Source organism: Protopterus annectens, chromosome 11.part0, assembly GCF_019279795.1.
Source record: "Protopterus annectens isolate FY-2018-M chromosome 11.part0, PAN1.0, whole genome shotgun sequence".
NCBI classification, from domain to species: Eukaryota; Metazoa; Chordata; order Ceratodontiformes; family Protopteridae; genus Protopterus; species Protopterus annectens.
The window spans coordinates 766,283,266-766,308,813 of NC_056745.1; the positions used below are offsets into that span (position 1 = coordinate 766,283,266).

General features: G+C 41.0%; 1 protein-coding gene across 1 annotated transcript in view; it reads right to left on the minus strand.

Moving 5' to 3' along the window:
- Positions 1 to 25,548, minus strand: part of LOC122814995 (caprin-2-like) — a 784,601-nt gene that overhangs the window by 65,421 nt on the left and 693,632 nt on the right. Inside the window, exon 6 of the mRNA XM_044087250.1 lies at positions 13,776 to 13,882. Within this exon, the coding sequence (XP_043943185.1) occupies positions 13,776 to 13,882 (107 nt within the window). The remainder of the gene's footprint in view (positions 1 to 13,775; positions 13,883 to 25,548) is intronic.

Genomic DNA, 25,548 nt, shown 5'->3' on the forward strand with positions numbered 1-25,548 from the left:
TTTAGTCTCATACATGCACCAAGTATCACACTATCTCCTTAGTTCTAGTCATGCATTGGGTACCTTTTGTGCTGTCTTATGTGGTTCCCCTTTATTATACAGTCTATCCAATGAAGACTGTAAAACTAAATCATTCAACAGTATAGCAAATTGTACATCCATCTAATCAACTGTTCCCATGCCTCTAGCATATTTTCAAAAAAAGTTAGGTTATCTCAGTTTGGTGCACAGACATTTCTTATAACCCATCTACTTTTGGCTATTGTACCTGTCCCATAGCACCTCTTTTCCCCACTTACTTCAACTTCTCCATCTGTAACATTAAGTGACCTGCAGAATAGTAATAGTGCTACATCTTCCCCTTCCTGGTTTATGGTATGTATGCAGGTACTTTATTATACTGTGTTGATTCAAGATAAGAGTCTGCAATTTTTAAATTTCTTGAAGTCATGTGACCATAATACCTATCCTTTGTAATCTGTTTCCTAGGGTGTGCAAATCTTCCTACATTCCAAGAGGCTTAAAGTTAATAAATTATCTGTCCTGATGCATTTATCTCTAGAAGTTCATACTGAGCTTTAGTCATCCTGTTCCACTATCCAGAGACATTCCTTGGTCTAAGAAAACCCTTGGACACCTTGGAATTAATACCCAAATGGATGAATCTGGAGTCCGTTTTAAGCGAAAGCTCACAGCTTGATCTCCCCTCCACCCTGCCCACAGTGAATGCCTGCAGTTAAAACCAATTTAAAAACATTCCAATGTAACTGCTTCATTATCAAGATTAAATGTATAGCAGCATTGAAACTTTTTTTTTTTAAAGTATGAAATACAAGTTATACTGTTTGTTCATAGGTACTCCATCTATTCTTGCATGTAGAGTTACAACTGGTGTTGCATCTTTTACTAATTGCATTAGAAAAAGAACAGTTTGGGAAATGCTCTAACAGAAATGAAAGTTCAGACGGACATTCAGAACTGCCATATAGGTATACCCCATATGGTGAAGTTGACTCCCCTTACCAAGTCCTTTTTGGACATATGATGCAAGTCTTCCCTTACTTTAAGCGAGCAAAGGGCTAGTTCTCCAGAATCCATAATATGGAAAACCCTATTTCACATGCATTCCAAAGACAAGACATCTGCAATCTTTTCAGCAAAGTACAGACTACACCTGCTCTTGAAATGTATGGGACTGCATACCTGTTAGAAAGCTATTCTAGAAAATGTGTATTGGACGTCTCTCATTCATACTTCATGCTGTCCAAAACTTGAGACCAGCAACGTTTAATGACTGTATCAGAAGAGACCCCTAATGGATTTCACTGGCTAGATCGCTGAATAAACCTTAGTTAATTGCCCCTATTTTCTCTCTCCATTGTGCCCTTTTCAAACCACTTTCGCTCTTTTCCCAGCTCCCTGTTCCTCCCTTCATTATTTCTGGACCATCCATTTTTACACTGGGGTCAATATGAGTGGGACTATTGCTGCTCTCTCTTTCACAATCTCACATTTGATTTAAGTTCATCTTTCCACTGAAATTTGACTTGCTTATTGTATCAACCTCTTTGATGGTGGTGGCTCTGTGCTTAAGAAAAGCTAGTGCTTAACTATCAAGTCATGATACACTGCACAAGTACTCATTTATCTGGGGGCATCAAAAAATGACATTTATTGACCAGGTTAGTCCAAATGAGCTACTGCAGTCTTTAGTGGAGGCCCAGGGAGAAAAGCTCAACAAAGAGAATATAAAAACAGTACAATAAAGCAGTAAAACACATTTTCAATATAAAATGTACAGTGTGTTTTACAAGTTATTTAAAAGTATTAGTTTGCAATCAGTTTGAGAACAACCATGAAATATGTTGGCATTTGAACAGAGAACTAGAACAGGTGGCAAAAGACAAGTGGATGGAAACAAACAAAAATTAATACTGAATCAAAAACTGGAAGATTATGGAATTAGTAAAACATTTTAATTATGTGATTCTTGCTATCACTTGTTCACTTGTGTTATATATGTAGGACAAACGCACTACAAGGAAACAAAGAAATGCACATTCATCTTAGTGGATACAATTACAGTGGCACAAGACTACAGAAAATAGCAACAGCTACTACAGTTGTGTTGCCTAATACACAGACCAGTTTATCTGTGGGAAACAAGACAGCAGCATCTCCTCAGCTGATTAATTATATTTTAACTAGTAATTTGAAGGTCTGGGAAATTCTGGCATCCAAGTGGCAATGAAAGGACAGTAAATAGCTTAGCAGTGGTGGTAGTAAATCCATAGTGACTGCAACTCTGCAAGTATGTTTATCTGGTTTACGCTAGAATGTTTACCAGTGTTAAGCCCTTGTTCCAGTACTTATTAACCAAGACTATGTTCAGCTGAATGAACCAGTTTTATAATAGTCTTACAGCAACTTTCCCAATTAATATTAAAATATCATACAACAATGGTTTTAACTTGGTGTACAAATGTTTTTGGTGCCTTCTGTTTAATGGAAAGCACACTCCTGCTTAACCAGAATTTCTACAAAAAAAAGGAATAGCTATGGCACTGTCATGTCTCCCAGCCTTGCAAACATGCTACCTCAGTTTAACAATTAAATGCTAATTACACTTTAGACGATATTTTTTATCATATGGGATGGCACCATGGCCGGCCTTAGGCATAGGCCAACTAGGCGGCCGCCTAGGGCTGCTCTAGTAGGGGTGCTTTTCCAGTATTTATTTGGTGTTAGTAGACTAGGATGGGAGCACCAAATTGTGTGGTGGGGGGCGCCGTGGAGCCCTTTTGCCTAGGGCACAAGTTGACCTAAGGCCGCTCCTGGATGGCACACAGGACCTCAAAAAATTCTAGGAGTATGTAAGTGGATCTATGGATTTCTTAAAATTCACCCACCATGACAAAGTTAATTTCCTGGAGATCTCAATCTAAAATAACTGAACTCTGCAATAATCTCTACAAAAGCCAGCCAGGTTTAACTCCGTACCTGAAGCATGCACCCACATGACTAAAAGGAACATTACAAAGACATTGTATAAGTGTACAGCACAGATTAGCAAGGATAAGAATTTTCTTGCCAACATCCAGTAGCTTCACAGAGTCCCTCAAAAGTATAGCATTTTTATTTCTTGTATATCATTTGTATAAGTGGTCCAAGAGCCTGAAAAGATATACTGGAGGCTTCCTGGAAGAATGCAAAGAACCAGCCAGACACCACAGGTTCAATAATCCAGAAGTTTTGCAAATCTGGAAACATGACAACCTATAAACTCTAGGGTCTGAACTGGATGGAGACCAGACTTTGATAGCTGACTGATTCATAAGTGCAAAGCTGGAGTAAGGTGTCCCTTGCCCTGACCAGGGATGCTCTCGTCAGAGCAGTTAGGAGACAATTGCTCAGGTAAGGAATATCTGGAACCCTTAAAACAGAGCCAAGCTGATACCACTGCCATATACTTTGTGAACACCTGGGGGCAGTGGTGAGAATAGCAGTGCTCTGGATTTGTAATAATCTGCTTTCAGACAGAATCTCAGGAATATTTTAGCCCCGTTTACCATCACCAAGAACTTTCCTCAAAATATATAGGGAAACAACTTCCTGGGAACAAAACGGATTCTTATGCAGGTTTTAATGTGTAAAAAATTAAATGTTTTAGATATATACACGATAAAAACTACTTACAATATTCCAACACCGGACTGGTTAACCTTACAAAGCATTCTAACATACACTTAAGATTTCTGCAGATCAATAATTCCTCATTTAAAGATGCACCAAATCTAATAAGTTGTCTATATACATTTATAATAGTTGTGAAAAGAAAAATTCCATTTCAAATACATACAAAGAGTTAACAAAATTTCCAAACCATCATACTGGCAGTTCTTCATAAAAGGCCAGTCACTACAGTTAAAAGAAATTAAGTCTAACATCGTACTATCAGTTACACCTCAACACACAGTACTGGAAAATATTTAATTGGAAATACTTATAGAGCACTTAACACCAGACAGAATTAAGATCAGTTCTACCTCAAATGTTTTTTACTGGAGGTGTGAACAGTCAGATAAAGCAGACTGGAATTTTATGAATTTAGTAAAATTAAATCACACTGGAATGGAATTAATCTTTTTAAAGCTTTAATGAATCTTTTACCTTAACTAAAGCATTGATTATATTAAATGTAAATGAAGGTCCCTATCTGAGTAAGACAAATATGTATTTGTTATGGACAATACTTGCTATACCTAGGAAATGAATAACCAGAAGGTGGAATTCAAATACACCACCTACCTTGAAGAATTCTACACTTTGAGGACAACTGCATAGATGGAAATAAAAATCAAAGAACTACAAAATAATCCATGGAAGAAAGTTATATCTTTGTTGGACACACTGCAATAATTAATATTATAACTAACTGATCTGTCAATTCTTTATTTACTAATATACAGTGTCAGGCTAATGCAAATATTGTATATAGACCAACGAATTCAATTCAAAACACCAGCCAATTATGAGACACCACAAGTTGTTTTAGCTCTTTCATTCACGTTTAATATCCTGTGAACTTTCTCAGAAACAACTTCACCATCCACTCAACTGTTTAAATATCAAATAATTTACATAGAATTTACATAATTAATGTGATGAATCAATCAAAAATTAAAGACATGTACCACAAACAATAAAATGCTGTAAAAACTTATAAAATTATCTACCAAAAAACATAAATATTTAAATGTAGATGTTAAACATGTATAATATAATGTGTTTTTTTGATTTATGTATTCATCTCTAAAAAACATTTCATATTTATTGTTTCATTAAGACCAGGAGATCTATCAGCTCCTAAATATATTTGCCAGAACGATTCTTTGCATTCTAATAAAAGTTTAAAATTTCCACCAAAAATGTCACTGTCTACACTATAACTGCAAATGTAAACTTTTTGAATTCATTACAACAAATGGAATGCCTAGCTAAAGCATTATTTAAATCTTTCTTTTTAATGGCTAAAAGATGTTCACTAATTCTAATTTTTAAAGTTCTTGTGGTCATCCCTACGTAATAACTTGGGCATGTTTGACACTGGGCTAAATATATGACCAAAGTGCTATGACAAGTGTAATAATGTTTTAACCAATAAGTGGTATGCAAATGTTGAAAATACACAGCTGATGAATTAATGATGTATCTACACTGTTTGCAACAGTGACAGGAAAAGGTACCTCTAATGTTAATGGCACCTGTTCTATTAATAGCACAGCACTTTGGTCGTATATTTAGCCCAGTGTCAAACATGCCCAAGTTATTACGAAATGAAATGTTTTTTAGAGATGAATACATAAATCAAAAAAACACATTCATTATATTATACATATTTAACATCTACATTTAAATATTTACGTTTTTTGGTAGATAATTTTATAAGTTTTTTACAGCATTTTATTGCTTGTGGTACATGTCTAATTTTTGATTGATTCATCAATTATGTAAATTCTATGTAAATTATTTGATATTTAAACAGTTGAGTAGATGGTGAAGTTGTTTGAGGAAGTTCACAGGATATTAAACGTGAATGAAAGCGCTAAAACAACTTGTGGTGTCTCATAATTGGCTGGTGTTTTGGAATTGAATTCGTTGGTCTTTTCAAGTTACTTGGTTTGCAGTTTGTTTCAAATATTGTATATAGTTTAAAATGATACTTAAAAATATTATGTAAATGTTATATTTAATTGAAAATAAAACTGAGTAAAAAAAACAATCACCGAAATCTCCTGGAACAGCTTGCAATCTTTACACAAGTGTCCTTGAGATAGAGCACATTCAGTAGTCCGGACAGAAAAAGACTTTGAGTGACCATCTGGTAATGTCTTCAAACACTTATTCAACTTGCTCAAATCCAGGACTGGCCTGAAATCCTTGTTTTTCTTTGGCACTAAAAAACCTTGAGTAAACTCTGGATCCTTCATCTGGTGGGACCACTTGGATGACCATGTGCTAGCGGTTTCTGCATTTTGATGGCTGCTGCTCTTCTCTGATGGGGGGAGCATCTGTAAGGCATTTAGGAGCTGCACTTGGAACTTGTAAAAATGGAACTTAATAGCCTCTGCATATGACTCTCCATACTCATGTGCCCAAAGTGATGGCCACCCAAGCTTGTGAGTGTACAGCCAGTCACAACTGGCTCCAGAGCAGGACAGTCCGACAAACTATCAAAGTGGATGAACGGGCCTCCTGGAGAAAACTCCACAGAAGCCCTGATTCTGTGGACCACTCCTGCTGCAAGGGCAGTGTCTATTGTGGCAGGACACCCCCCCCCCCCGCTGCGTGGAGAACCCTCAGAAGGAGCCTCTGCTAATATTTTCCTGAAAAAAATACCCCCCCCCCCCCAAGTCTGGTTCCAAGGGAAGGTCCATTGAGGGGTAGCAAAATGAATTCCAGCAGCAGACACAATCTTTCAGTCATGCTCACTCCTGGTTAACGTATCCTTAACTTTTGGCCTGAATGAGCCATCAAATAGGGAGCTGATAAAGGACGCCTTACAGTAGTCTTCAAAAATCACACCATCTCATCCAAGCATAGTGATGCATAGTGATGTTTGCACCAGCCACCCAGTTCATGCCATCAGCTGTGTTGGAAAGCAGACGCATGGACAAGTTAGCAATGGGATGCAGGGTGGACAGCTGAGTCTCCAGTCTCTTTTGTTTTTACTACTGATAGCTCTGACAGTGCAATGTTGAAGCCTAGACAAGTCAGCTAGATAATTTAACATCTTCAGTGTGCCTGAGACTGTTTGGGGGACTCTTCTCCAAAATGCCCTCCTTAGGGGCAGCTGCCATGACAACTGCATCCACAGCAGTATATCTTTAGGAGGGGGAGGATCTTGTCAGGCTTTTTGGGGATAGTTTTCACTGTATTGGGCTCCTTTCACATCCTCTGGGACACTCCTTTCACATCCTCTGGGACACAAAGTCAAAGTGCATCCAGAGGGGGAACCATCCAGGACATGGATGGGCCCAACCCAAATGCTTCCAAAAACAAACCCCTCTGGAGCAGGGGCTTTTGGCAGTCCATTCCCTGCCTCTTACCAGATACTTTCCACCCTGAAGACACCAACAGAGTAATGGAAGAGGCCAGGGGCCCTACACGGAGGGCAGATTGGTTAAAACCTGGGGCGAGCTGTTCCAGAGCAAGCTGAGTAGCAGCCACAGGCATGATGTAGCAAAAGGGGAGACAGCAGTTGTAATAGTCCACTCCCTTCTCCTGAGTTAACAACCACCTTTCTACAATGTTAAAAGTAGAGGCAGAGGCAGGCCAAATAGACCCAAAAGACCTGGGGGTCTCAATACTCCATGGATGCACAAAAATCCTGAACCCTTTTACCCTGTGTCAACACAGATACTGGGGCCAAACTACTGACAGCAAAGGCCCAAGCAGGAGAGACTACCCCAAAATAGGAATCAAACCCAACCTGCAGAACCCTGCCTTGACCTGTCAGCCGCAAAGTCCACCTGGCTCAGACACTGCCATAATAAAGGAAACAAAGTTAGGGACTGCAGTAGAGATCAGCAAAGCCATTTGATTCAATCCTAAGGAATGGAAGATGACAATCTTCAAAGACTTCAGATGTGTAGGGCCCAGTGAATGAAACCAGTGTAAAGGAGCCAACGCTTCAGGGTGAGGGTCCAGAGACTATGGAATGATGTCCAACTGTGCCTGTAAAAAGGAGTGCATCAACTGCTTTAATTACAATGTCTTCAAGCTCACAATGGACCAAGATGATTGAGACAAGGAAGCCAATGGAAGGGAGAAAAGGTCTGCCCCAAAACAGCTCCTACTGCTAGGAAATGGCACTGCATACTAATGGCAGAGAAAGGGACCTTGCAAGCAAATGGAGCCAAAAGAAGTTCTGAGGTAAAGGAACCATAGATCGGTCCTGAGATATTGGTCCTGAAGGCATTCGACTCAGTTGTCTTAACAGACAGCAGATTAGAGGCTGCTGGGGGATCCTAGTGTCTTGGAATCTTCGCATATTGACTGCCAGAAACATCCACGGCAGACGAGGGGTGTCTACTACTTATTGTCCTCCTTGGAGACTTCAGGGTCCTTGGAACCCCCTCTATGAGCAGACTTGTCCCCTTTGCTAAAAGAGGCCAAGGAGTCACCCAAAGGAAAGAGAGACCACCCCCCAGCATAAACTTAGCCCTCCTCTCAATGACATGATGACCGAAGCCCACACAAATAGCACAAGGGGACTTCTCAAGAACAGCAGCCCTGATGGAATACATGTCGCACAGCAGGCATGAGCTTCCATCTCAGAAAAAACAAGCAATACACTTTTTAAAACATTTATCCATAACTATCCAACCTAACCCTATCTAAACTAATCCCAACACAATAAAGCACCACAAGAACAGCTCTAGTTGGGGGTGGGGGTGGGATGCAACCTACCAAGACAAAACTCTAAACCCATCACCAACATAAGCAAACTACCTAACAATTGAACACAAGGTACAAGAGCCAATTCTCAGAAAAACTTATAAAAGGATACACTGTATCACGCACACAGCCAAGCTGCTGTTTGGAATAGCAGCAAGCTAGATTTGATGAAGTGGGGGGATTTTGAATAGAGGAGGCAAAGCCTGGTGGGCTGAAGTCTTTGAAAGCTGGCCAGCATTGGACAGTCTGACATGACAACCTTGCAGGCTGAACCCAGACAAAGATAACATCTGATCAAACATTTGACAACATTCGTGTTAAACATAATTCATAGGGATGCACAGCGGGAAAAAAAAAAGAAACGAATCACTAATGATGGGAAGAGACTCCAAAAAGGCATCAGACATGGTGCACTACCTTGACATTACTAGGAATCAGGTGAGCTTTCCCTTCACAATTAATACAAGCCATGCAAAAGTATGTACGAGGGATCTAAAGCAAGAATAAAGAAGAATGGAAGTATGACCACACAATTTTGCATAGTTAGAGGTAAGAACCAGGGGTGTCCCCCCATCTGTTTTCTTGATATTTACAATCATTAGCAAATAAAAGACAAACAAATGGATGGTCCTTAAAATAAAGTTAGCAATGTTTGCAGTTGTGAATTTTTGACTGGCCACAATAGAGATTTACCTCATTTATGCCAGATATTAATTCAAGGATACAGCAGGCTACAAAATAAACATGGATAAAACAAACTGTGTAAATTATACACCCTCATATAGGTTAATAATCTTTACAAATTTACTGGAGCATTACAAAATATGATACATTTAGGAGTGTGGATATTGGCAAAATTCCAAGACTCAGAGGAAACTAAAGACAAAAAAAAATAGGAACTAAATAAAATTGGGAAACATTGAAGATTTATTTGGTTCACAGAAACCAAGTCGTCAAAATGTTTTAGACCCATTAATTTTACATACAAGGCAGGCATTCATTTACTTCCCAGAGAAGAAATGATGGGTGATCCTCAAGAAAGATATTTCCAAATGCATATGGGATGGACAACCTACTAAAGTTAGTTGGGAGCTAATGCTGGGAACAAAGAAGGCAGATTAGATGTGCCAAATCTAGATTGTATAGCAGCAGAGCTAAGAGCTGTCTACAGATTGCCCAACTGTCTCTCTAATTGGAAAGAAATGGTGCAGACACCAATATTACATGGCTTTGCCAAGAGACAGACATTTCATTCATCTGAAGTCAGAAACTAGGCAGTAATAGTTTTTGGCAGTTACAAAGAGCACTTGAGAAGATAAGAGGGGTGAAAGAAGTGGTTGGGTTTCAACTATGGCAAAGTTGGGATTCAAAAATGGATACTACAAAATAACGGTATTCAAAAAGGCAAAAAATAAAGTACTGGGAGCAATAGCGAATTGCAGGCTGAAGAATGACACGAGAAGAAATCTCAAAGTCAGAAAATGGGTACTGTATGAAGGTACACAAACTCTGACCAAGACCTTCCACAGAGCCAGAACCCAAATAAGATGCAATCTCTATAGCTACCATCCCGCTATTTCTTGGAACTTACTGCCAATACAAATTAGATCCCTCAACCAACTTAAACAAGTCAAAACTGCCACTAAGGAACACTTGAAAAGTCAGTGGTCCCGTCACTGTACTGACCCCACTTAATCTTTACTACTGTCCCTCATACTTTCCTACCTGCCCTTCATGTCTTGCTCTACTGACCTCTTCCTCTCTCTACCTCAATGCTCTTCATAGCCTTCCTTAACTTGCTGATAACTGGTGTCTATACCAAGAACTGTTAACGTCTTACTTTAATTATAAGTCATGTCTCATTTCCCTCCATTAGCAATACCAAAACATTACTATGCTTCCTCCACACTCTGATTGATATAGTATTTACACTGTATCAAACTTTTTTATTGCTTCATTATTAGTTTCAGCAACACTGTTACGTACTGGTTTACATTGCTTTCTTTTACACTTTTACTGTAAAAATGCATTTTCTGTAAAAATGTTAGCTATCATAGTAAAATGACTATAGAGCTTTTCTCCCCGGGCCTCCACTGAAAAAGGGCTATCCAGGGGCGATCCCAGGCAACAAATGTTGAATAAATAAAAATGGGAGTAGAAGCACTTAAACTAGTACAAACCCTAATGGAAGCAAAGACAAAGCAAGTGGGTGAAAAAATCTAATGAACAGATTGTAAAAGGCAATAAAGCATGGGGAAGGGAGACTTTCTAAATATCGGTACCTAGAAGGAAAAGGCCACAGATGTAAGAATTAGGAAGGAGAAATGGCAAGACATCTGAAGAGTACCACGAAAAGTAAAGGCAGAAAAAGCAGGATTTTTGCCTGGGAGTGTTTACATAAATTTTTTTACACACCAAATAGACAAATGTTTCCTGGGGTACAGGCAGGATTTGGAGGTGTAATCTTGATTTAGGTAACTAGAGTTGCATGTTTTGGAGCCGTCCCCAGCTAGAATTCCAACAAGGACCTAGATCAGGTTGTGAAAGGCATTCCTGGTGACCTCCCAGAAAACATAATAAACTACTTGTTAAACTACTATATGACTGAGCAGTCTCTCAAAAATGTAAGAGTGAGTTAGTCTCGCTGCTTTGCAATGTGTCTAAAAAAGGGAAAAAATCGAATAGGTCATATCAGTAATGGGTGGATTAAAGGAACAATTAGTAATTCTGAAGGGGAAAGAGCATCAGAGAAGGAAATTTTTATGGGAAGAAATCAAAACAAGTCAAGTGTGCAAGCTAACTAAACGCAATAAGGTCCAAATGAAAAAGGGGATAGAAAGAGAAGGAAAGAATGAGGTGGAGGACTGGATAGAAATAATGGGTTAGAAAAGTTTTAAAGACTAGAAGGTAATTCTTAAGAGTGAATTCTCTCACTATATTTTACGAGATTGTATAAAAGTTTTTAAAGATCTATGTATGACCGTTGCTTCTATGATCTGTCACTAAAATACACGAGATATGATCCAAGGTAAACCATGCTTTTATCCCATGTATAAAATACTATGGACTTGATTTTAAAGCTATCAACCCTGTGGAAACTGCCACTAGAACAGAATGTAATACATGAAAGCTACATTGCTAGAATTGAAGAATGTGATTAAAACAGTTAAAAGTCCTAAAAAACATACATGCAAATACATAATGCTATCTGATGCAAGCATAACTAACTACAAAACATCTTCAGTACCACCACTTGCAAGGGGGGCACCCAAACCACTCAACCACCACCCTTTTATATTGTATCTATGTATGTATGTGGGGGGAGGAGTTTAAGATGGGAGGGCGTCAAACGTCCTTACAAACGATGTTATAGAACAGAGTGCAGATCACAATCAACTTTTCACAGAATTATGATAAACCACCAGTAATATTGTGAGCTACAACAGCATGGATGTTTAACAAGTTCACATGTTCTCTTAAAAGTGTGCTTAAGAACTATGCCCAAACTTAACTGCAAAAAATGTCTGGGTTATAACCATTTGACTACACCACAGGGAATTTGTAGCAAACGAAGGGCTGTAGAACTGAAAAGTTATACAAGCACTAGGAAGCTGAAAAATGGAAAATTAGGAGAGGGCAGATAAAGATATAATTATGTGACCAATCTGGCTGAGCTTGAGTATACAGGTTATGCATACAACCTAAGAGAACAGGCAATGGCCCAAAAGCAAAAGCATTCTAAAGTTCTTAATAAACATTTTCATTTATCAGGGTAGTTATTACTATTTTTTTTTGAGCCTCAAAATCTCTTAACACAGACGAGGACATTCTATCCAGGAAGTTAAAAATGGGAAATTAACAGAAGCAGAAAGCAAATGAATAGCCAAGAGAAAGCAACTGCTTAAATCTGTATTAATGGTCTGGATGTGAAGGAAATAGTATGAGACAGAATCTAATAAAGATGTGCTAGGACCAAATGACAAAAGTAGATGGGGTATACTAATATGGAATTAGTCACCAGAATTTAAAGATGAGCCTTCAAGCAGGATCAGAGCATTGTCTGGATGACAGTACCAAGACTAACCCACCGATCCACAACCCCTTTTCCCCATGGCGTTGGGGTGTCACTTCCACAGTGGCAATCTCGAGCCAAGGTTTACACTGCTCAGTGGCCAACACTGCCTCTAAGTTTTTCCACACTACATACACACCTATGGCCAACTTAGAGTGTCCAAGCCACCTACTGCACATCTTTGGAATGGGGGAGGAAACCCATAAAGACATGAAGACTCCACACAGAAGGCACCCCAACTGAGAATCAAACTGGTGAACATCTTGCTGTGAAGCAGCAAGCCTTTTAATTCAAGTTCTATAGAAGATGCACAATGAGAGTCTAGTTACTTTTCCCTTTCCCTGCTAAGTGGGAATTAGTCATGAAGAAAACAGACAAAGGAAAGTGAGAACTAGCATGCATATACGAAGGCAAGGACAGATGTTAATTGACGCCTTATTGTACATACAGTGCACACACATACATAGTTTATGTAAATGCACACACACACATCCAGTGGTTAAATAATCTACCATAAGGGGTCAAAACATGTCACAGGCATGAAAAATTAAATTTTAAGTAGCCCTTGGATTTAAAGAGATCAGGCAAGCAAACAAGTTACACTACAAACTTTCACAAAGCAAGTTTGGCAGACAAGTTACAGTAAACTCTGTTAACCGGAACTCAAGCAACCGTCAAAAAATATCAAAGCAATACAATACATTTTTCACGTGTTGCAATTTGTTTTCCCCCGCAGAAACGTACCTTATGTTTTTAGAGCTTTAGAGTTTTAAAAAGGAAGAGAGGAATAAATTTCCTCTCTCCTCAATCTGAGAACAAGTCAAACCAAACAAATAGTATAGGGTACAGTATTAGTCGAGCCTACTTAAGCCCCCAAATTTTAAGCAAATGTCAGAACACACTGAAGCGGTTAAGGACAAATTATATCTTGTGCATTTCCGCTGGGGTAGTGGGGGGGAGGGGGGAGCAGGGCAAGTAGGATGTTTAAAACAAGTTTATCACCCTAGGTGCACCATACTCCACTGCCAGTTTTCAACTTACATAGAAGATGCTGAAAACAATTCTAGTAATTAAGCAGAAGACATGAATGGATATGGACCAACAAACATCAAAGATCAAAGCACCAAAATTAAGACAAAGTTGGAGAACAAATGATGTGTGTGCTCCGTTAGTACTCTCAAAACACACAGAATACTCTAAAACAAAGTGCTTCAACATTCACTGCACAGGTCAAATGACTTACCCTTTGCGTACAAGGCATTCCTGGGTAATCTCTTCCAGGGTAAGCTGGCTGGATGTAAATACCATTCTGGACTACATGGGTGCCTCCTCTGTAGCTGTCAAATCCTGCTATTGAAATAAGAAAGAAGGTTCATTCCCATAGCTCTCCTTTATATTTAAAGTTCATTAACATGCTATTATGAAAGTTTGGGATAAAGCATGAGTATGTGGAAATGGACTACAATCTTTAAAAACTAGGTTGCAGAATTTATACAACCCGGACCAGATGCTATAAAATTATATTTACTTTCGCAAAAAAAAAACAAAAAAACACGCAGACACATTCATACAACAGTCTTCATATAATTTACATCCCAAACACCTTTTACTTATCCTACTGATAAAGGAACAACTGATCATAGTTCTTGATTGCCATTTTGAAAAGGGCACTAATTAGCTGCATCTTTGAAGCATATTATTCTTCCTGCATTGACACATGCCACCCTTGTGTGTGTGTGTTCAAGTAGCACAATACATACCCTGTTTTGAAAGGAGTACGCAGTCAACCAATGGTTCACCTGCATTAGAGGAAGGATTGGCTCATACGCCCTGCTAGGGTTGCACTTAGAGGGAGTACTAGGTCTGGCACCCAGAGGATGGTTTTGCTGAGCACATACCGCTGCTCTGTACTAAAGGGGGGAAGACGTGTTTGGAGGTACTTGTGCTTTCCAGAGCAGGCAGCACACAGTGCGTCTCAAGGGGATGTCTTAACAGATAGGCATGTCAAGGGTTAGCAGCCAAGCCTACTGGGTCTGGTTAACTGGCCCACTACATAACACTAGACTTTTGCCTCTCCGGGGGGGAGGGGGGGGGAGACTAGGTTTTACACCCAGGAAGTGAACTAGCCACAATGGGGCAGGGGTTGGTATAATGGTCAAGGAGTTTACCTTAGAGTACAAGGTTGAGTCTCACCTTTGAAATGGAAATTGGCTACGGTTAAAATGAACCACAAGGGCAGCTAACCTAGTACTCACTAGTGAACCAGCCCTAGAAAGCACCTGGCTGTAGTCATAGAAAAATAAAGTAGTTTAGTTTAACTACCATAACAGTACATATTTGAGTATATTACCATTTCATTATCCATTACAATACTGGATGTATCCTACCAAGATGGTACAAATCCACAGGATCACTCCTCCTATACTACATCCACCCTTACATGAGGGGATGTTCTAGTAAGAGGTATGTGCCCACATCCAACACTCTTCACTTTCCTGCCTTAAAAAGGAAGGCTGAAGCTAAAGCTCTCCAAGAACTATGTCAGAAGAGAGAAAAGGTAAGGGTAGCTCACTCCTAACAGAGAAGAAAAAATAAGTTAGATGTAGGGTAGTTCTTAGAACTGCAAAAGTGATCTGAAAATCTGCTTTTATGGTACAAAAGCTACACACCTGCATTACTTTCATTAGATCACTGCTGTACTAGCCATCACAACATTGGAAAATTGGTAAAGCTCATGAAGAAAAGACTCTGGAGAAGGACCAGAGTCCAGAAAGTACAGCTCTACTGAAACCTGCTCCAACAGCAGAATCCACTCTATACTTGGCGAAATTCTAAACAGAAGACAGAGTGGCTGCCTTCAAGAGTAGATCTAGAATCCACCCTTAAAAGCCAGAATTGGCCACTGCTCTAGTGGAATGACTTGACATTCTGAGCAGGATTTCTGACATGGTTAGAGCAGCAAAACTGAAGTGATAGCCATCTAGAAAATATTTTTAGATACTGGCTGACCTTTTCATCAAAGACACAGTTGATGAAAATTTCTAAAGTTTTTAATTTTGTCCAAATATCTCAGCTGTGCACAGGCATCCAGGGTATGAATAATTCCTTCTCCCTTCTTTTTGGATAGGAGAAAACCCCGAGTTGTACAGTCTAGTCGACAGTAAATTCATAGAAAACTTTAGGTCAAGTAATTATTGGTTCAGAGATTCTCCTATCTCCATGAAAGATTAAAAGGCTGAGTAGACAGAAGGGTCTTGATTCAAATATCAATCTAGCCAAAAATCAGAGCACTCAGCAGGGCAGTCTTTCAAATAAATTCCAGAGCAGTTAGGTTGAGAGTTCAGAAGTTATCTTTTCCAGTACAAAATTCACATACAAGTAAACACTCTTGGAGGCCCGACATGCAAAGCCTTCTTTAAAAAGTGTTAAAGTTTGAACAAAAAGGGATCCAGTGGTATCCTAGGTCAGTGCCCCTTCACTTGGGAGGAGGTCCTGTTCGGTTTCAGCATAAATTATAAAATCTAATTTCTTCAAATATTTTGGGTTTCTAATCATGACAGGAACGGACCCCATTCTCGAGTCATGGTATGATCAACATCCATGAAGAGAGCATTTCTTCAGTTTCTGGTGTTTGCTAAGAGTGCTCTTTGCAACACATGCAATGTACCAATAATGGTTTCATTCTACATTTCATACACAATTACAAGTTTTGGCAGGATAATTAACAGCTTGAAAATTCTTTACCCCTTCTCCAATATTACTGGAAATGCCAGTCTCTTCCACACTGTTGTGTTTCTGCTCACAAATCCTAGTACTTTATAATTTTGCGCCTCTCTGTATACAAGGCAGTAATCACTGGGTGCAGCTATTACAATGACTAATGCTATTCAAGTCCTTTTCTTGGAATTGTACCTAGTTTTCTTGCACCGCCTTAATGGTTACTTCTGGGTGATGCCATGTGATCTGCTTTGTCCATGTTTCCAGTACTTGTCAGCTTTTTCTAAACTGTAGTGTTTGCACAATCCCCAGTGCAACAGTCTTGCCACATTACTGTACCTTTCAGTATACAAGAGCCATAACTGCAAACAGCAACAAGGTGTGCAACTGTTTCCAGTTTTTTATTTATTTTTTTAAATAGAACCTGCATTTGTCTCCCACTTTTTCCATCTATTTGGTAAACATGAATGTTACCCCACTATTTTGGTCTACCAATAGACCATTCTTTGGTAAGAAGTCACCTCTCCTTAACCACTCCTGCATCAAACCTGGGACATGTGGGTGCTCTACAATTTTTCTAAACTTGCACTACATTTGTAGACTTCTCCCCTTTCCTTAGCTCACTTTTTTGGTACTTTAGACTGCAGTACGGTCCTCATTTACTTCTAGTAGGATATCCATTACCACTCCATTCTGAAATGCTTCTGCTAAACTAAGCAAAGATGTCAATCTTAGTATTTTCTTTGTGCTTTACAACTTTCACTAAGTTTGGATCTGATGAGGTTAGCATTACACACCTGTACATGTAGTCAGTTTTGAAAAGGCCCACACCTCCTTTCAAACAGAGGGACAGAGTGCATTCTAAGATTATTTTTATAAGCATGAAGCATTTTTCTTGTCCAATTGATTCAGTGCTGTTTGAAGTCTATCACAAAAAAGCTGCAAGTTAGAACAGAAGCAAGCTGATTTACAGCTTGGGCTTTATTCCTAGATGTCAGGATAGTTTTCAATACTGCCTTTAGTTTTCCCGATGTACCCCCATACCAAGCTTTATTCTCATCTGTTCATGTTTTATTGCTGCCCTTTCATCTATTCTCGCATATCTATACATTCCACCTGTTTAACTTCCTTTATAAGACTTTACCGCCCCATTTTTCCCTTTTTCTGGTGCTGAAGCTTTTCAGTTATAAAATGTTGCTTTTACACATTTGTAAAGTCCAAATGTTCTTGTATCTGCGAATATTAACCACTTCTAATTGTGCTTTCAGATCCTCATCTGATGAATTACACAATTTTAAATCATCCACAAAAAAAGCAGAAGAGAAGTTTTAAACAGGGTAGATTTTTGGAAGTTATGCTGTAACCATATCCTAATCTATTAAGTAGGTTAAGGGCAAAACAGCAGTGGTGACAAACTGCCCTTCAATATTCTCCACTTGAATTTTTATCGCTGGGAAAATAATTTGCCTGCAAAATAATCCATCCCTGCTCCACAGCCACTGCAATTTAACTGATCAGCTGTAGGGTGCAGCCTTATATACATAGAAAAGCTTTAGAATAGCAACGGTTACTCCCTTCCTCAAAATTGGGCTAGCAACAGACCCAGGGAATAACAGACCCATAAGCCTAACCAGCTTCATCGGTAAAGCCATGGAACGTGTCATTGTGGACCTCAGTGACACAGGCTACCTCAAAACCCTGGAACCTACCCAATTCAGCTTCATGAAGGACAGATCCTGCCTGTTGAATCTTGTGGATTTTTAAGAAAAAAAAAAAATAACCACACCATTGATTAGGACAAATCTGTGCACACAGAATACTTCAACTTGGCAAAGGCTTTCGACAATCCCACACTTGGGCATTACCAATAAATTTCGCAAACTGAATATAAACCCCTTCATTGTAAGATATGATAAACCAGACATCAAAGCAGGCGACTCCACATCAACCAGAAAGTACAGTTGTGTACACTTACCATAAATGTAGATGTTGAGTGTCTTCACTGTTGGTCATGACTGTAGGGTTCTCCCTTGCCGGCAGGCAGTCCTCGGTCAGCCAGAATCCCAAAGTCTGGGTCCAGCGTCGGCTGTTCAACCATGCTCCCTGACCATCAGGGCGCCAGGAGTACAAAGCTGACAGCCGACGCCATGTTCTCCAGTTTTTCTTGCCCCAGATGTCAGGAGTCCCAAAATGAGAAAGGTCCCATATCCTTTGCAAATACACCTCAGAAGAATGGTGAAAAAAGGAACCACACAAAAGTAAAAATAAGAGGGGACAGGAGGGAAGGAAACCCAGACTGCAACAGTGAAGACACTCGAACATCTACATTTATGGTAAGTGTACACAACTGTACTATGCTCATTGTGTTTCACTGTTGCAGTCATGACTGTAGGGTAGAATCCCAAAGCAGAATGAAAGGGAGGTGGTCATAAAGTAGAAGGGGCGGCTAAAAGGCCCTGCAAGACTGCAGAAGCAAAGCCTGCCCTAGACTTATAGAGTAGAGAGGTAGATTGTAGTGCTTTGAAAAAGTATGCACTGAACTCCAAGTTTCAGCTTCCAAAATGTCTTTGGTAGGAACTCCCCTGAGGAAGGCAGCTGAAGTGGCAGCAGCTCTGGTGGAATGAGTCCGTATACTCCCTGGGATTTGCTTTCCATGGTGTGAATAAAATCTGATTCCATGAGCAATCCATTTAGAAATGGTCTGTTTTGAAATGGCTTTACCTTGGGAACTTGAAGCATAAGAAACAAACAATTGCTCTGATTTTCTGATGTCCTTGGTTCTGTCCATGTAAAAACGTAGTTGTCTGTGTACATCCAAGGAATGTAAGATCCTTTCCCCTTTATTTTGAGGAGTGGGGAAAAAAGTTGGCAAGTGGATAGTTTGATTTAAAGCCACTTTGGAAACCACCTTAGGCATGAATGTAGGATTAGTCCTCAAAGACACCCTGTCTTGATGAAAAATAATATAAGGTTCCACAGCCATAAGAGCTTGCAACTCAAACTCTCCTGGCAGAGGTCAGAGCTAACAGGATGGCTGTTTTCCAAGATAAAAACTTGATGTCAGAAGAGGCAGCAGGCTCAAAAGGAGGTAAGGTGAGCTTTTCCAAAACATAGTTGAGATCTCAAGCAGGAATGGGAGGAGATCCAGGAGGTCTTAAGTTCTTAGCTCCTCTGAGAAACTGTCTCATGAGCTGGTGGGAAAAGATTGGAGGGTCTGTATTATAATGAGCGGAAATAGCAGAGGCATGTATCTTAATGGAAGAGAAATTGAGACCCTTATGTAAGAGATCTGTCAGGTAAAGTAAAATCAAAGGAATGTTAGGAAGAAGAGGATCAGAATCCTGAGCCTGCATCCAGGAACAAAATCTTTTCCATTTTCCTGCATAAGATTTTCTAGTGCTAGGACGTCTGGCTTCTAAAATGACATCCATAACCTGCTTGGGTAGGAGAGAAGGAATCAAAGACCCTGGATTAACCAGGCCGCCAGGCTGAGTGTTCTGACATCGGAGTGTAGAACCTGACCCTGATGTTGGGACAGAAGGTTCGGAGTCTGTGGTAAAACCAAAGGGGGCTCCAGACATAGGATTTTTAGAGTAGAGTACCAAAACTGTCGAGGCCAATTTGGGGCCAGCAAGATTATCATCTTGGGCTTGTCCTGTTTGATCTTTAATAATACCCGTGGAAGAAGAGGAAGAGGCCGAAAGGCATATCCCGAGAGGTTTCTCCAACTGAATGATAGTGCATCCACTTTCCAAGCTTGTTCGTGGAAAGTCCTGGTGCAAAAATTCTGTAGTTGATGATTGAGATGCGATGTAGAGAGGTCTATGTGAGGACATCCCCAGACTGCTGTTATCATCCTGAATATTTCGGTGTCCAGCATCCACTCGTGTGGATCCGAAAGGTTTCTGCTCAGACTGTCTGCCAGGAAGTTTTGCTTCCCTGGTAGAAACTGAGCTTGAAGGTCCAGACTGCAAGCTAGAGCTGTGTTCCATAGATCCATGGTTAGTCTGCAAAGGGGGGTAAGAATGAGATCCCCCTTGCTTGTTTATGTACCACATAACTGTGGTGTTGTCTGTCCGTATCAGTTGTTGTCCTGGTTGTAGAAGATTCCTGAAGGCCATTAGAGCTTTCTGAACGGCTAACATTGCCTTTAAATTGATATGCAGGTGCTTCTGATCCTTTGTCCAAAGGCCCTGCAGACAGTTGCCCCGAAAATGGGCTCCCCATACATAATCCGAGGCGTCTGTGGTTGGAATCTGAGTGGCAGGAGGCAGACAGAAGGGTTTTCCTTTGTTTAGAGTACATGCCTTGGACCACCAAAGGAATTCCTTTTGAAGACAAGGCAGGACGGAGATCAGTATGTCTAAACTGTGGCAATGCGGAGACCATACACTTTTTACGTACCACTGTATTTTCCTCATGTGTAGTCCTGCATATGATACGAGAAGGATGCAGGAGGCCATGTAACCCAAAGCCTGCAGGAATCTCCTTGCAGATAGCCGAGTTAAAGTTGCCAAGGTTTTGAAAGTTGAAGCCATCTGAAACTTTTTCGCATGTCAGAAATGCCATCTGGGTTGTTGTGTTTAAAGAAGCGCCCAGAAAAATTATCTGTTGTGAGGGTGTCAAATTTGACTATGTTTACAGTGAATCCCAGGAACTTGAGGAGATCCTGAACAAACCATAGATGCTGGAGTAAGACCTCCTTGCTGTCTGCCTGAATAAGACAGTGGTCCAGATAAGGGTAAATTTGAAATCCCTCGAGTCTGCAGTAAGCTACTACTAGAGCCAGGCATTTGGTGAAGACCCTGGGCACAGTAGACAATCCAAAGGGCAGCGCAGAGAATTGAAAGTGCCTTAATCCAGCCTTGAACCTGAGGTATTTTCTGTGTTCCTGCCTGATGGGAATGTGTAAATATGCCTCCTTTAAATCCAAAGTTACCATCCATGCATTTTTGGACAGCATTGGAAGTAGCTGCTGTAGAGTAAGCATCTTGAATTTTGGAATCTCTAGAAAGGTGTTCAAGACTGACAGATCCAGAATGGGTCTCCATGAATTTTGCTTCCTGGAGACTAGAAACCGCCTCGAGTAAAAACCTTGTCCCATCTATGAAAGTGGAACTAGTTCTATGGCTTTCATAGCCAAAAGAGCTTCCACCTGGTTTAAGGCCTCTGTCCATTGATGTTTGGAAGATCTGGCCATCCACTTGGCCTTGGTAGGGTATGAAAATGGAATTTGTAACCTCTTGAAACCACATCCAGAACCCACTTGGCTTGGGTTATAGGAGTCCAATTTCGGTGAAAAAGATAAAGTTTTCCTCCGAGAGGGGCTTCCAGACAAGAAGTTCCTGCAGCCCAACAGAGGGGGTCATTGAGTCTGTTTCCTATGAGTTTGTGACCTGTCCCCTCCTCCCCTAGGGGTGGAAGCAGTCCACTGTCTTGGTCTATAAGAGGCTTGTGTAGCGGTCTTTGATTTGGAAGGAGTCTTTGCCTTTGTCTTTGACTTTATTAGAAGCTGAGTAGGTCTGAAAACCCCTTCGGAAGCCGGTACCTGCACAGCGGCTCCGGACCCATTCGAAGGAGCATTGTCCGAAGGTCCTGCAATAGAAATATTCAAAGGCCTAGTTGGCTCCTCGTTGGAGTCCGTTTCGGCCATCGGTTCCAAAATGGCTGACGACAGGGGCTGCAAAAGCGCCTCACTGACGGCCGAACCTGAAGCTGGCTCCCGCTTGTGCGATATCATCAGATTTGGACCTCGGAGGCCTGTCTTTGTCCTTGCGTTGTTTGTGAACTCCAGTAGCCAGAACCGTATCCAATGACATTTTGTAATTAAAACGCCTACCGAAGTAATGAAATGCAAAATCGTACCTTTGTTTAATTGTACGTTGATAGAATCTAGCACAAACCCGACAACTAGCTACGTCGTGGTCAGGGCCTAAGCAAGGAATACAGTAAGAATGAAAATCCTTATGAGGTATTTGCTTCCCACATGAAATACAATTATTAACTTTCTGACATCGGACTGGAGCAAGAAAAAAGTTTCCCCAATGGGGTACTTAGCTTTGAGTAGGAGAAGAAAGTCTTCGGACTGAAGTTTCTTCAGAAAAGACAGTCAGGAGTCAGCCGACCGGCACTTGTGAACTGCTATCACCGCACGGCAAGAAAGACTAGAGAACATGGCGTCTGCTGTCAGCTTTGTACTCCTGGTGCTCTGACGTCAGGGAGCATGGTTGAACAGCCGACGCCGGACCCAGACTTTGGGATTCTGGCTGACCGAGGACTGCCTGCCGCAGGGGAGAACCCTACAGTCATGACTGCAACAGTGAAACACGATGAACATCTGTAACCAGAGGGGTGCCGCAGGGGGTCATTACTGGGCCGCCTACTGCTTGGTACATACTTCTCAGAAGTTCAGGTCAAAACTAAGGGATTGTGGATGACCAAGCCTGCAGACGACTGTAAACTGGATGCACGATGCAATTACTGAATCCCCAAATGTCAGTATACTCCAGGAGGGTCTTGCACAGACCAAAGACTAATGCCAGTCACGGTCTCTAACTGAACGCAAAGAAATGCATCATTCCTTCAGCACAATGTCTTTCACACTACCAAATCAACAATACCTTAAGTACCCACTAAGTTTTAAGGGGACTTGGATTCACTCATTGATCGCGACCATAACTTCGACCACCACGTCTACTGTAATAAGAAAGGCTTTTTATATAGTGCACTTGATAAGTAAAGGCACTGACGAGAGCAGAGACACGTTATAACCCCTCTATACTCAGCACCAATCTGTCCCATAATAGAGTACAATGACCTGTTCGGCATGTATCGTACAAAGAACCTGTAGCAATTGGAAAGACATCAGAGGTTTCTAAATGACCAAGGGGCTACAGCATGTGCAGTACACAGATGCAGAGTAAAGTGACAGGGACTTCCGTGCATCATGTAGACTTTTTAGGGGAGAGTTATGCTTGGCTTATAGAGCAATCTCATACCCAAATCTAACAAGACCAGTGCCACCTGCTCCAGGGACCTAAATATGGCCTGCGACAAATAGGACATGCCGAGACAGATTTATCTCCCAGCAACTGATGCATCGTTGAATAGGCTACCTGTGTGTGAAACAGAGCACCTCTAGGACACTGCTCAAAAGGAACCTGGATGAGTGGACGAAGCACCATAATTTTTTTTACCAGGAATAGCATCCACAACCTTCCTGGTCATATGGGCAGTCATTAGGTACCCATTGTCAGAATGTGCGGCAGGCACTAAAGAAGGCAATAAAACTGGCTACTAGAAAATGAACATACGAAACAGAAAATCTTTTTCATTTGCCAGTATATACAAAAGGGATTCTATATACTTTGGTCATGCTTTTGAAAATGAGGTATTGTCTTTTTCCCCAAACATCTTTATAAAATTTTCACATATGACAAAGGCAATCTTACATTTATATAAATGAAAAAAACATACAAAATGATATCACTAATTGTAAACAGTTTACATCACAGACACCACTGAAATGTACAGTTGTGTACAGTTACCATAAATGTAGATGTTTGAGTGTAGTGTATTCACTGTTGCAGTCACCACACTTGGGTTATTCTGCCAGAGGTAGCCCTCAGTCAGCCAGAATACCAGAGGCTTAGTATTTTCTGTCAGCTGTCACTCCAGGACCAACGTCAAGTCGTCAGTGGTATGAAATCAAGCAGCCAACGCCATTACATCAGTTTTTCTTGCCCCCAAATAGGGAGCTAGGTTATGGTGGAAGACCATCACCAGCAGAAAGTAAATATCAAATAGCACTGTAATGAGTGAGTAAGAGAGGGGGGGGGGGACCAGGGGGATGGAGGGTGGGAAACCGGGACTGCAACAGTGAATACACCAACATCTACATTTTTAAGTGCACACAACTGTACTATGTTCTTAGTGTTTCTCTGTTGCAGTCATCCCACTTGGGTTGATTCCCAAAGCTGAAGTAAAGGGTGAAGGCAGTTAAGAATTGTTTGGGCTGGCTAGTATGCCCAGCAGGACTGCGGTTGCTAAGCTTGCCCTGGATTTGGGAAAGAGAGGCAGGTGGTAATGCTTGGTGAAGGTATGAACAGAATTCTATGTTGCAGCCTCCAGGATGTCCCTGGTAGGGATCCCTCGGAGAAAAACTGCACAGGTGAAAGTAGCCCTAGTGGAATATGTCCTGACCCCCTGTAGGGGTGGTTTCCAGTTTGTAACAGAAATGGAGAATGCACAATCCATTTGGAAATGGTTTGTTTGGATATGGCCTTGCCCTCTGCCCCTGCTGCAAAGTTGACTAGTAACTGGTCAGTTTTCCTAAAAGGCTTAGTCCTATCCAGGTAGAAACCTGAGATGTCTGGGCACATCTAAAGAGTGCAGGATCATTTCCCCCTTATTTTGAGGCTTAGGGAAAAAGGTGAGCAAATTAATAGATTGAGCACCACACTGGGCACCACCTTAGGCATGAAGGTTGGGTTTAGTCCTGAGGGAGGCCCTGTCAGCATGAAAAATGATGAAAGGTTCCACAGCCATGCGTGCTTGTAGCTCAGACATTCTTCTAGCTGATGTGTTGGCCAGAAGCAAGGCTGTTTTCCAAGACAGAAATTTTAACTCTGCTGAAGCGTGAGCTTTTCCAACACAAAGTTAAGGTCCCAAGCAGGGGTAGGGGCTCTTCTGGGCAGCCTTAAGTTGTTAGTCCCTCTAAGAAACTGCTTGAGAGAGTGAGAAAAAAGGTGGCTCTGTGCTGTAATGAGCAGAGATGGCAGACACATGAATTTTAATATAAGAGAAGGATAGGCCCCCTGTGAAGTAGGTCTGCTAGGTAATCCAGGATAAGAGGTAAAGAGGGCTGTGCTGGTTCAGCTCCTTTAGCCTGGATCCAAGAGCAATACCCTTTTCACTTGCCAGCATAGGATGTTCTAGTGCTGGGATGTCTGGCTTCACATACAATGTCTAGGACTTGCTTGCTTAGGCTGGCTACTGGAGAAGAGGTCAAGGAATAAGCCAGGCTGCCAGGTTCAGGGTCTGCAATTGTGGATGCAAGAATTCTCCCTTCTGCTGGGTCATTAGAGTAGGGATCTGAGGGAGGTGCCGTGGAAGCAACTGTGACAGTCTGTGCAGTAGTAGGTACCAGTGTTGACGTGGCCAGTACGGGGCAATCAGGATTGCTCTTGGTTTTTCCCCCCTTACTTTGAGTAGTACCCTTGAAAGAAGAGGTAGAGGGGGAAATGCATAGAGAGGTTTAACCATTGGAAGGATAGGGCATGCACTTTCCAGGCCTTGCT